The sequence below is a fragment of the Nanorana parkeri genome, unplaced genomic scaffold (assembly GCF_000935625.1).
Source record: "Nanorana parkeri isolate BGI_ZX_2015 unplaced genomic scaffold, ASM93562v1 scaffold559, whole genome shotgun sequence".
Lineage (NCBI taxonomy): Eukaryota > Metazoa > Chordata > Amphibia > Anura > Dicroglossidae > Nanorana > Nanorana parkeri.
Genome location: NW_017306827.1, coordinates 637139 through 650723, shown reverse-complemented (window position 1 = coordinate 650723; position 13585 = coordinate 637139). Strand labels below are relative to the sequence as shown.

Genomic DNA, 13585 nt, shown 5'->3' with positions numbered 1-13585 from the left:
GGGATAATGTACATCAGAGTCAAGTAGGAGCCTGGGAGAGATTCCCTTGGCTTTGCACCGATCTGATTCTGGGGTCTGACAGTGAGAAGCTGTGCAGGTGCTTCTACAGAATTGTGGGTGACACAACCCAGGGATATGCAGGGACTCTTGCACAGTAGCATGACGGTGTGTCCGCTCAATTACAAGGGAATCCACAAGCATATAGATTAAATCTGCCCCTGTTCTATATTTACAGCAATGAGCGCAGAGGTCAGAACGAAGCTAATTGGATTAATTTCTCTTGAGCTTTCAATAAAAGGCAATTATTACTTAGTGTTGTATGGAGCCCAGTTACTTCTTTATCTGGAACCTCGGTGGACGGATCCCACTAATGATGATGATGGGAGTGGCTGTTAATATTTCTTCTGCGTGTGTTTGATCAGATGATTTCATGGCATCTGTTTTAGACTGATAAAAGTGGGATACTGTTCTAATATTATGGAATTGGCCACTACAAGAGCACATGGTCTACTGATGCACTGTGTATTACGCTACATAGGGAACATTGATACAAGTATCCTTGTTGTACAAGTTGTGTAATACTTGTGTAGTCATTTTGTAGTTTGTTTCTTCTATGGTAAAATTGTTCATTGTACATAAAAAAAAGGAAATGCCTGTAATGCTTCTAATATAGGTACCAATAAGTGTTTGACCAATTGATTGATCACAGAGTAGATTGTTTAAAATATATAGAAATGAACTGTGCCAATAAGCAAGCTAACAGCTGTATGGCACAGGAATGTACACCCACTGTAAGTGTGTATACGTAAAAAATGAAAAACTAAATGTGCCGAGGTACAACAATGAGCAATATTAAAAAAAATCAATAAAAGAATGACTCAAACAAATGTCAGTGAATAAATAGTAAATGGATCTGATGTAAAGTCTGTAAATGTTCATAACTCTGAAGCTGTCCATATATATAAACGGCAATAGTGAATATTTATTGTTCTTTCACCAAATGTACCACACCAGAGATAGGGGTGCTCACCTTATTGATAGACCCCAACCAAAGGTCAAATCAGGCAATTCACTTGGGGACTTCTTTAGTATGGAAACAATAACCTCTGATTCTATGACCGTAGGTCATAGAAATCAATGTGACGTCAGATGCTCCGCCCTACATGCATTACATCCAGCTGGACTTCATCAGGGATCAGCTGATAGAAAGATTCCATGCGGTGTTACCACTGCTTTTATGTGAGTCAGTTCCTTTTAATAAATCATACTCTGTTTGGATGGTACATGCTATGGTGTTTGCTTTCTCTTTTTTGAATAACACAATTCTGCTATTGACATCCTATACTGAGGAGGCCTACAGTTCGATAAAGATTGGAGGTTATTGTTTTTCTACTAAAGAAGTGATATAAAGATCTGTCTGCTGGTCTGATTATATCATTGGAGGACATCTGTGAGCGATTGGAGCTGATGGCCCCCTTCCCTGGTTAAGAAGAGAATTGTCTGATTTGACCTTTTGTTGGGGTCTATCAATAAGGTGAGCACCCCTATATCTGTTGTGGTGCATTTGGTGAAGGAGCAAGAAATAGTCATCATTATTGCTGTTTATATATGGACATCTTCAGAGTTATGAACATTTACAGACTTCACATCTGATCCATTTACTATTTATTTACTGACATTTGTTTGAGTCACAGATTATTTTATTGTTTTTTTTGTATTGCTCATTGTTGTAGCTCGGCACATTTAGTTATTCAGATTGTTTAAAATGTTTTACTCTTGAAAATGATCATTCAAAAACAGCAAGAGCAACTTGGTTGAATGAAGTTGCTGTCTGTGGCTCAGTTATAGACTCCCAATTGGATTGAGTCAGATCTTAATGTGTTTCCATATATTCAGGGCACAGAGGTTTTACAGTTAAGCACATAGGCTTTCCTTAGAGGTAGACTAAAACCACAAAGTGCACAGCTCACCCCTGTCATGCATCCTTGTAATCCACATTCGGTGCAGGGATGACCCTCTTCTCGAGTGATAGGCTGAAAAAAACGTAGAACCAGCACACGATGATCTTCCAAAGAAAATCAAACTTTATTCCACATACGTCTATACAAAAGACAACCGTTGACGCATTTATGCCTTACTCGGCCTTAATCATAGCTGGCTGAGTAAGGCAGAAACACATCAGCGGTTGTCTTTTGTATAGATGCATGTGGAATAAAGTTTGATTTTCTTTAGAAGATCATTGTGTGCTGGTTCTACAGTTTTTGTCACTTACAGTTAGGTGCCCTAGCTATGGCTCCATCCTGCTTTCAGGTTAATGTGTACAGAGGTGGGTGCAGACAGTTTCACTTTAAGGCATGTCACAATGATGCCTTATATTTTGCTGCAGTATTCAAAAATGACATGTCTATAGTAGACAGATCCAGCCAGTCTTCTGTGTATATAGTACTTCTTGTCTTCTCCAGCCAAGCACCTCTTGGCTGATTCATTTTCCCATGTTTCAGTCATAGATTATGTTTGGGTTGTTCTCTGTATGGTCATAGGGGGATATAAGCATCTTCTTGTGGATGTGCTACTTTCTTAACCCATTTTTATGCATTTTCCATTTTTGCATCCTGACCCTCTTCCCCTTTTCTTATAACATACTGGTTGCCGCAGAGGATCTGTACAAAGACACAAAGCCACAATGTGTGCAGGAAAAATGGCTGCCAGAAGTGGCTTTACCTGGCAGTAATCAACAGACATGCACAGTGCTATACACAGCAACTGTAGGAGAGAAGCAGATGAAGCTGGACTTCTTTTTCTTAGATTTTTCCAATGTATAGCCCTGGAAGTGGCATCCAGCATCTGATTGGTTTAACGGGCCAAATAATGAGTAAAAGCCGCTTTACTTGTTTCATGCTGTAATAAACACAGCTGTGAGCGTGGCCTCCTTCCCGGTTAGCGACAGAAATTCGGATTCTCTACAGATGTGCCTGTCCTTGGGCGATGGTGTCCCCGAACATATAGCAGTGAGCACAGTGGAAGCACAAATATCTCCTCTGTCTCTTGGGTTCTCAGCAGAATTTTTCAAAACATTTATCAGCATTATGTGGTATCACACAGCACCACCCTCCATATCCCACCATATGCTTTGTGTGTGAGGATATTTTTTTTTAAAAAAAGCACAAAAACCCATTAGGTTATGGTTTGTGGGTCAAAAGGAATTAAAGAACCATCTGCTAAAATAATGTGAACTAGAGCAGTGCTTTCTTGCAGCAGAAGCTATTTACATCTCATCAATTCTAAGTCTCTATGCAATATCTGTGCCATAAACCTGCTGTTCTGGATGGACAGTTGGATAGATGCTCTATATTTAGGCTGTATCTGGGCTATAAACTACAGGACCCAGATAGAGAGTTGGATAAATGGATCAATATTTTGGCTGTTTCTGTGCTATATACCAGGAGTTCTGCATGTATGGTCAGATAAAGAACTCTAAATTAAGAAGGCATGGGTGGACAGTTTATAAGTGCCTTCACACTATTGGTTCTGGATGGACAGTTGGATAAATAATTCTATACTTAGGCTGTATCTGTGCTATAATCATGCAGCCCTAGTTGTACGGTTTGATAAATTGCTCTAGATTAGGACTGTATCTATGCTCTTAATCAGCGGTTTTGGATAGACATTTACAGGGCTTTTCACAAAAGGGTGAAGAGTTTGGAGAAGGCAGGAGAAGTGAACAATCTAGGAATTGGAGAAATTCTCCAATTTAGCTCACTTTCCAGTTCAGCTATGATGTCCTAGATTATTCACTTCTGCCTTCTCCAAACTCTTTAGTGAATAACCCTGTTAGTCTCTTTTTTTTTCCAAATTCTTTATTTCTGCAAACATAAGAGTACATACACAGGACCGCGCAAACATCTGTTACATATATATGTATACATATAACTTTTGACTGCCCTGGGGAAACGCTGAGGAATCTCTGAACAAGTACCAAGCTGCCCAGGTAGCGACAAATTTATTTTGGGTCTTACGGATTGAGGATGTCAGATCCTCCATCAGCCGGATCTCCTCCACTCTTTTCACCCACATCTCCACTGAGGGCGGGCGGGCCTGCCTCCACAGTGCCGGGATGCATGCCCGAGCCGCATTCAGTAGGTGGATCAGTAAGGATCTTTTGTAGGTTTTCCTCGGTAGCGGTGTCAGGTGGAGGAGGTATGCCGCAGGAGCAAACCCTGTTAGTCTCTTTGACATGAATAAATTATTTGGATTGCTTAACCAATTTTGTCATGGATTAAGGGTCAGCACTAAAGTCCAGTATTTACCATTTGTTTATCATGTGTCTTTTTTGGCTATCTTTCGATACTTGACAGTAAAGTCATAAGTGGAACAGAAGAGGATGGTCATTCATGGTCTACTAAGAGGAGTTAAAAGGCTCTCTGTGGTTCAAAGACCATTTTGTCCATTTTGTCCTAAATGATGGGCTGTACAGTTAGGACAAGCTCTACGTATAGTACAGATGGCATATTGCTTCCAGTGCTGGTTATGTACCAACTGTAGCATATAGGTTATATACAGTATATAGGTGATACAGATATGATTGCTGGTATAAACAATATATGTAGGATCTTTAGATTTTGTGTAGGTGTACTATGTCGGTTTGGTGATAGTTTTTGTTACCACTGTATGAAATAGAGGTATTTATGTATATTACACAGCATATAGGTTGGGTATAGGGATGATACACAAATACCAGCTTATGTACAATAGGAATGTGAAATGTTTGGGCATGGTATAACTGTACTGTGTTGGTTTGGAATTGGTTGGTGTCGCTGTGACAGAGACCAGATGCAACAGATTCTATTATCAAAGTTTTCTGTGTTCCGGAAGGTTTGAGGTGGGGGGTGAAATAATAATCCAGCTTACATTATGCTCTATTAGGGTAATTACTCTGATTAAAGACAATTACATTTTCCCTCCATCCTGGAAGAATTTGGAAGGAAAAATATTTACTCCATGAGGCTTACCAGGCTTGTTAGTGGCTTATTATAAAATAATTGTTTTACTGGTGTAATTTTGTTCTATGTGTCCTCAGCGCAAAATACCGCGGCAGCCATTTTATAGTCCAGTAAACAACAGCATTTTGTGTGGATTCAAAATGGCGCCTGAAAAATACAGTTGTAACATTAGCAAGCGGTATTACTGTCCTCACTTCTCACCTTCCCTATTTATAAATGCAGCGATACAAAGTCTTCAGCTCTGCTACATTTAGATAGCACATGCTAAGATTTATACCTGGAGTATGAGGGAGGTTTCCGCTATCTCAGAACATTCTGGATAATAGGTCCTTCATATTAGTGTCACTCTGCCATGTACAATAATGACAGACACATCTACTGGAAATGAATTATAATACAAGAAACTGGGGGATAATCATGTCATGTGTAGTCTTACCCCTCTAGGCACCACATGCAGATGTCCAGCGCTCAGTGTGGAAGCTGCTTGCATATGGCGCCTCATGCCTGAATAGTAAATACCTTTGGCGACATATTGGGACTTCCCATTTCAATGGCTAATGGGATAGTGATGGAGAAAGAGACAATCTAGATATATTTTCTGCACATTTAAAAATCTACCTGAAGTTTCTCAACTGTCTTCTGCTAATGAGCTGTCTCCCAGCTTCTATGTTTGCAGCATGTGAGGTCATGCAGTTAACGGTCAGGAGCTGCAGACTTGAGGTGACCTCTGCCCCCCCTATAAATGCAGTCACTGAAATCACATATAGATGAACACGTTAATGTAATTTTAAAAGTATTTTCCAATATTTTAAAAATGTTCAGCTTTCATTTAAAGTGACATTAAACCCTCAGATTTTTTAACATAAACCAATATTGTAATGTGTCCCTTACGGTAATCCATGGTTGTTTCCCTTATCTTTGCTGCTCTTCCTTTTAAATCCTCATGTCTTCTCATGCTTGGGGAGAACTTCCCTTTTCAGCTCAGGGCCTCTTCCTGTAGTGCTGGCTCAGGTTACAAGCCTATAGAAAGGTATACACAGACACCATATATCCATTCCTGAGACAAGGCAGTCTGCTGCAAAACAGAAGTTCTGCCCAGCATGAGAAGAGATACAGATTTAAAAGGAAGAGCAGCAAAGAGAAGGGAAACTACCATGGATTACAGTAAGGCACACATTACAGTATTGTTTTATGTTAAAAAATCTGAGGGTTTAATGTCACTTTAAGTAATGCCTGCCCCCCTATCCCCCTTGAACAATGAAAGCAGCCATCGCTGGAGTGCGTGCATGTAGACAGGAAGTGGCTGTGAAGAGGCTGCAGGAGATTAGAAGCACTTAGTTTAAAAAAGGTGAAAAAGTATTTTCTTTAAAAAAGAAATTGCAGTTGTTTAGGATACACAGTGGTTTAGCAAAATAAATGTCATTCAGTTGTGGTTTACATCTACTTTGTGATCAGGTAAAGTCAGACACAATAAGACCTTATGCACACAGGCATCTGGGGATTCCTGTGGCAAGAACCTGTGGTTTCTTGCAGCAGAAATCCCAGGTGTGTCTATACAGATGTGGTTGTTGTGCCCATTTAAGTTCATGACAGGGTGACAACGGCCACATCTGTCCGTGGTTGTCTGACTGTGATTGTACATGGTAAGATTACCTTCGGTTTGCGAGAGATGCTTGTCCCAGGACACAGGCTCTCTGCATCCTGGGATAAGTATCTCTCCTGAGCCGCAGATAATTGTACCTGGTACCATTAAATGCGATCACTAGGGATACATTAGTGTTTACAGAGTTATCATCTACCCTCTACGCTAATATTTCGGCAATCCTTAATTTTCTATTATACGTGAAATATTTTACGTATTTACCTATTCACCGTAACACCCCCCTTTCCAAAAAAGCTGATTGGACCAGTAATACAGCACTTTTCTCTACCTGCACTGACTCCCTTACATTTCTTTGATTATTCTGCCAGCTATATTTGATATAACTATAATTTTCTGTTTTGATACTCGTCTGTGTGTTTCATAGCTTGGGATATACAGTGAAAGATATTAGGGATACTGCTTATTTTATTATTGTAATGATGTGCCTTCGCTAAAATTTACTGTCAGCCTTACCAAAAAACCCCATAAATGTTTTGACGTTCAATTAATAACACAAAAAGTAATTATCTTAGCATACCGGTGTTCCTTTCACAGTACCATGACACTAATTGGATGCAGGGGTAATGTGACCGGAGTGAATTTCTCCCTCTGGAAATCATACTACCTCCAGTCATATTGCTGTGGTTTTTGATGACTAAAGCAAAGAGAAAACACGGCTAATCAGGCATTTTTTTTGCTATTCTGCCCCTTGCACTAACACTGAGCATGATTGGTTGTCCCTCCGAAGCCTGTGGATTTAAAGCCAGCCAGGCTCTCAATTCCACCCTGCTCCTCTGTCGCTGGCTTTAACGGCATAGCTGTTGAAGGCTATACCTTGAACAGAGGTCTTTGGGAAGCTGTTATCCCTACTCTTCTGAAAGCACAGAAGTCGGCCTCTTGCAAGGTCTACCATAACACCTGGAAGGCTCATTTCTCTTGGCGCAAAGCAAAGAAGTTCCATCCTAGGAAGTACTCAGTGGGGTGCATTTTATCTTTCCTCTAGTCTGGCCTAGACCAGTGTTTAGCCTTGAGTACTATTAAGGGTCAAATATCTGCCTTGCTGATACTTTTTCAGAGGCCACTTACCTCTCCTTCACTTGTGAAGGCCTTTGTGCGGCGGGTTCCTAACATTGTCCCCTCTGTGCTCACTTTAAAGACTTGGTGGGACCTTAACTTAGCCCTGTCAGCAATGCGGAAGCTGCCCTTTGGACCCCTCAGAGCTGTTGGGTTTACCTCTCTGCTTTAGCTTCCATCTGCAAGTCTGACTCCAATTTTGTCATTCCTGGGGGTACCCATATGGAGCAACCAACTTCTTGCTCCACTGTCGCTAGGTGGATTTGGCAAACTATCTCTCAGGCCTGTGATTTGAAGGGTAAAGTACCCCCCATGAGACAATGGCTTACTCTACTAAGAGCGTTAGTGCTTCTTGGGCTGTCCAGCATCTGGCTTTAGTATCCCAAATCTTCTATTATGGTTCCCTGTTGGGGTTAGTTGTTGTCTCATTGCCCTGTTAGCCCCCGGTTGCTGTGTTGCCCGCCCCTCATTTGGACTGCTTTTAGGTATCCCATTCGTTGAAGTGTCTTGTGAGATACGATCAAGAAAACAGGATTTTTGTCGAACCTGTAAAATCTGTTTCTTGGAGTAAATCACAGGACACAGGACCCTCCCCTCTAGTTTCTATAATATTCTGCTGCTTGTGGCAAATTTAAGGCAAGCTAGGAGTGGGAGGGGTTATACAAAGCTATATTACATCTTTCATTGGTTTGCCAGTGTCTAATCAATTCAAGGTAGCTGTAAAACCCATCTGTTGAAGAATTATCTAATTGTGGCCTGTGATGTACTCCAATAAATAGATTTTACAGGCCAGACAAACATCTCATTTAAGTACATATGACCAAATTTCTTCCAGGCAGGATGATTCTCCCATCTGGCAATATATGGGCTGAACCATGAACCACTTTTATAGACACTTTACAGACTGTACATATAATGCAGACTTCCACTGTTAATATACATTATATCCGATCTCACTGTTCACCATGATAACAGCAGCTCTTACATGTGTCAATCCTCTTTAATTTATATTCTTACGTTGCTATTCTTCGCAGCTGATTTCCAGTGATGCGGATGGAGCCATCCAGAGAGCGGGGCGATTCCGGGTGGAGAACGGATCATCAGACGAGGTAAGAAGGCAACAAATATCTTTCTGTTTCTTCCATTTTTATGTCTTTAAATAGATTGATGGATAGATCTCAGGGATGTACATTATGTGGCTTTTTATTTGGACTCCCTGTTAATTAAAGGTTTCCTGCAACCAGTGCTAGGACAAGATCATCCAGTGCCTAGGGCAAAGACAACTGCTCTCCCCCAAATATCTCCCCCCAACCGATGTTTTCGCCCGGCAAAGCATCTTCTACAGCTGGTATCCCACTCCCAGCTGCTACCACTCTAGTGTCAGCATCCCTGCACATCTCTGGGTCCACAAATCAGGTTTCCAGTGGACCTGGAAGTGCCCAGTGAAGTTGTGGAACTGCTGTGTGGCATCGGCCGGTTTTTATTTCAAGCTCATATTAAAGTTAAGGAATGAAGTAGGATTTCCATCATGTAACCCATGACATACGGTGAAGAGTGCTGAGCATGACAATAGTCAAGTTTAGTGTGTGTGTGGTCAGTGGGAGAGATGAGTTTCCAGTTTATAGGTGAGAGAGGGCCAGGCAGGACATTGTGTGTGTGTATGTGTGGTATCCCTGTGACCCCCAGTACAGAAGAAAGAACAGAATAGGGTATGCTGGACTCCTCACTGACACGGGGTTATTCAGGTTCCCCTGAAGCCCAGCACAGCCCAGACACGTAAGGTAAGCCACCCCCAAGTGTCATGGCTGGTAGCAGGGTGACATGTATAGGTGGCACCCAGCCCAGCCTTATTCATACAGTGAGGACATTGTCTGACCATAAGCAGGCATTTACCATCCAGACATGTTGCTGCTCCCCAGAGAGTTGAGAAGTGGAGCAGGGAGCAGGAACTGCAATAACAAGCTACTAATCGCTAGAGATTGCTATGCATAGGCAACAATGGAGTTCAGCATATAAAAGCAATCAGTTGTGCAAATTTGGATAATTGTGCTGCGAATAGCGATTAGTCACTTCTACATACTACACCCCATTGTTGGCCATGTTTAACAGTAGCAATTAGTAGGGGGTTGGTCACCAGTATACTAATTATGTACTGTATGTGGTGGTAACTGGTGCGGATTCCCCTGTCCCGCAGGAACGCAACTGTCGTCAAGGACGGTACATGTGAAGAGGGTGCAGGGTCGATATGGCACCCTCCCTCCCCCAACACCCCTCAGCCCATCCACATGAAAACACTGTGCCTGGGGTGACTGTCCTTCATGTCCCCTTCCCCATTTGTCCCAGCCCTGCCTGCAGCCATGACAGCTACAGATGGCATGTGTTTACATTCATGTATAACGTGATATTTAACAAGGTGTCAAATCTGTATTATTGAATTGTGTTTTTGTTGTCTTCATGGCTTTGGCAATTCTGTCTGTCCACCTCTGTTTTCTGCTGTCCTCGTTTTTCCATCATCCGAGGCTCTGGTGACATCTGCCTTCTCTGAGTTTTACTTTCAGTCATTTTAGTGTAGGTGCTTGAAATGACCACCATGGATGGCACCGTGCAGAACCGCACAAGGTCCCTTCCTCAAGGCAAGACAGTGACCACTGCAATAAAATAACCTTTTTCTCTCTCTGATTAATTCTGGATTAGTGCTGTGTTGCCGGAGTGTGTTCTGGCTAGCAGTATTTCCAGTGAAAGAGGTGAGGAATTCAGATAATAATCCAAACTAAGGCTCTCTGGCAGTTCTGTGCATACATATACACTCACTGGCCACTTTATTAGGTACTCCTCTTCAACTGCTCGTTAACACAAATATCTAATTAACCAATTTCATTGCAATAACTCAATACATTTAGGCATGTAGACATGGTCAAGATGGTCTGCTGAAGTTCAAAACGAGCATCAGAATGGGAAAGAACGCTGATTTAAGTGATTTTGAATGGGCCATGGTTCTTGGTGCCAGACGGGCTGGTTTGAGTATTTCAGCAACTGAGGATCTACTGGGATTTTCATACACAACCATCTCTCGGGTTGACAGAGAATGATCTGAAAAAGAGAAAATATGCAGTGAGCGGCAGCTCTCTGGGCAAGAATAGCTTGCTGATGCCAGAGGCCAGAGGAGAATGGCCAGACTGGTTCAAGCTGATAGGCAACAGTAACACAAATAACCACTCGTTACATCCGAGGTAGGCAAAAGAGCATCTCTGAACACACCATCCGAGGTAGGCAAAAGAGCATCTCTGAACACACCACTCATTGAACCTTGAACCAGACGGGCTAGCCACAGAAGACCACACTTAGTGCCACTTCTGGCAGCTAAGAACAGGAAACTGAGGCTACAGTTTGCAAGGGCTCACCAAAATTGTAAAATAGAAGATTGGAAAAACGTTGCCTGGTCTGATGAGTTTTGATTTCTGTTGCGACATTCAGATGGTCGAGTCAAAATTTGATGTAAACAATATGAAAGCATGGATTCATTCTGCCCTGTATCAACGGTCCAGGCTAGTGGAGCTTCGCATCATGGATGTGCAGCCAACAAATCTGCAGCAACTGTGTGATGCTATCATGTCAGTATGGACCAAACTCTCTAAGGAATGTTTCCATCACCTTGTTGAATCAATGCCACGAAGATTTAAAGCAGTTCTGAAGACAAAAGGGGGTCCAATCCGGTAGTAGCAAGGTGTACCTAATAAAGTGGCCAGTGAGTCTATACTGGGAGAAGAGCACTTAGAATGGTAAAGCTAAACTCCAGGCAAACAGTTAAATGTATAGTTGTGTGACAGGCTGCACATACTAAGGTCAGGTAACCTTACCTCACGAGGCCAGCTTCCTGATTGGCCAGCTTCCCGACTAATAAGGAAGCCAGGCAGCGCGTCATCACACGCTGCCCGGCTTCCTGATTGGCCGGAAAAACGGCTCCATGCTCTCTCATTACAAGTGACGAGAGAGCATGGAACCGCTTCCCGGTCAATCACGAAACCGGGCAGCGTGTAAAGACGCGCTGCCCGGCTTCCTGATACCGGAAGTACTCATGCTAGGCATCGGAGCATTTGGGCGAGTACGAGTACTTGCCCAAATACTTGGAATCGGCACCGATATCGATACTAGTATCGGTATCGGTGCATCACTAGTTGAAATACATATACTGTATGTGAGCTGCTTTACCTGGCAAAGTATATGGATTTCTGAAATCCCAATCCTGAGATTTATATAACCCAAACAGACAGCACAGCCATTGTTGTGACCTCACTTTTCTCTATTGCAGTTAAGCAACACAGCTAGGTCACTCCTCTGCTCACATTCAGTAAATGGTCAATGAAGGAGCAGCAAAAGACACATAAGATCATATCTATTCTCCACTCCTGTCTGCATATTACACATACGTTTATGCAGAGCACCTAATCGTCCCCTAGCGCTGACCCTCCCTCTCCCAGGCTGTGCATGGGATTATAAAGAGATGAACTTTATTCACATTCTATAATTTACATTTCATGTTTTTAATAAATATTTATATTTGTTTGGAGTACAACTTTAAAGAGTACCATATTGCAATCATATTATGACATTGAGGAGAAGGCTATAGATGGCGCTCCTTCCTGTAATCTCACTGATAAGAGTCCTGGTGTCGGATAATGCTCTTTGCTTTGTGGAGAACTATGTCATATGATGAAATAGACCAATACATTTTCGGCCTGTTTTATCTTCTTCTTTGATATCTTGGAATTGTATTGTTTGTGATGTAAATCCATTAGGGCAGTGAAATTAGTGAGGAGACATTTTTATGTTTGTGAGAGTGCATTAGAAAGAAGCACATGCAATGCCATACATCTGGTGATGATCTTTATTCTGCTGGATAATTTAGCATCCAATGTAAAGTCACCTAGTGCCTGAAACATCACTATTTCCCTTTAACTCAAAGCACTTGTATTATTGTTATTTAACAATTTTAAAAAATGAAGTTTTTACTGATATCTTGCTACTGTTTGTTCTCGAAGGCTGTTTAGTCTGTCTTCATTCTAGTACCATATATAAACTATACTGCTTCCTGTTTTGCGTTGCTTGTTACTTGTATTGTTCTGTTCAGAATATCTATCATTGTTCATATTGCTCAGTTTACAAAATATATCATTATCTACATTGCTTCTGTTGCTAACAGAGGTGTATCTTCGAGGGCCGCAAAATGCATAATGTGATCTCTGGCTGTGAACCGTGTCTTTTTGTGTGTTATAGAATACAGAGTACACACCGGGTATATGGAGGAGAACGGACGTACATCTGGAAAACCCAGAGTATCACACACGGTGGTACTTCAAATATTTCCTCGGGAAAGGTATATCTATTTTGCGCCCCCCCTCTGGTGTTTTTCTACATTACATCCTAGAATTAATATATATTTTTGGGTGGTTTCTACCATGTGATGTACACAACTTGCTTCCCACTTTGTATGTGCAAAAATATTTCTATTTTCACACAAACAATAATTTAGACAAAATAAAACATAAATCTTGATGGTGCATAATGTTCACCCCTTTGCTAAGAAACCCCTTAAAGGAGAACTATGGGAGCATGGCGGCGAGTGGCAGCTAAACGGCTGAGCTCTGCAGACCGGGGGTGATTATCTAAAAAAAAAAGGAGAACTATGGGGTTAGGGCTTTTCCACATAGTTCTCCTAATGGTAACTGGAGGGCACAAACTAGCGTCCTCCCGTTACCCTAAGCTCAGTATACCGCAAGCTACTGCTCGCGCTATACTGAGAGGCCGCAGCTGAAGCGGATCTCGACAATTATGTCTGGATGCGCCCAGCTGCGTGATTGACAGCTGGCTC

General features: G+C 41.9%; 1 protein-coding gene across 3 annotated transcripts in view; it reads left to right on the top strand.

The window, feature by feature from the left end:
- Positions 1 to 13585, top strand: part of GARNL3 (GTPase activating Rap/RanGAP domain like 3) — a 127651-nt gene that overhangs the window by 81911 nt on the left and 32155 nt on the right. For all 3 annotated transcript variants that reach the window (XM_018562077.1, XM_018562076.1, XM_018562078.1), the window contains 2 exons: positions 8751 to 8825; positions 12991 to 13090. In XM_018562077.1, the coding sequence (XP_018417579.1) occupies positions 8751 to 8825; positions 12991 to 13090 (175 nt within the window). The remainder of the gene's footprint in view (positions 1 to 8750; positions 8826 to 12990; positions 13091 to 13585) is intronic.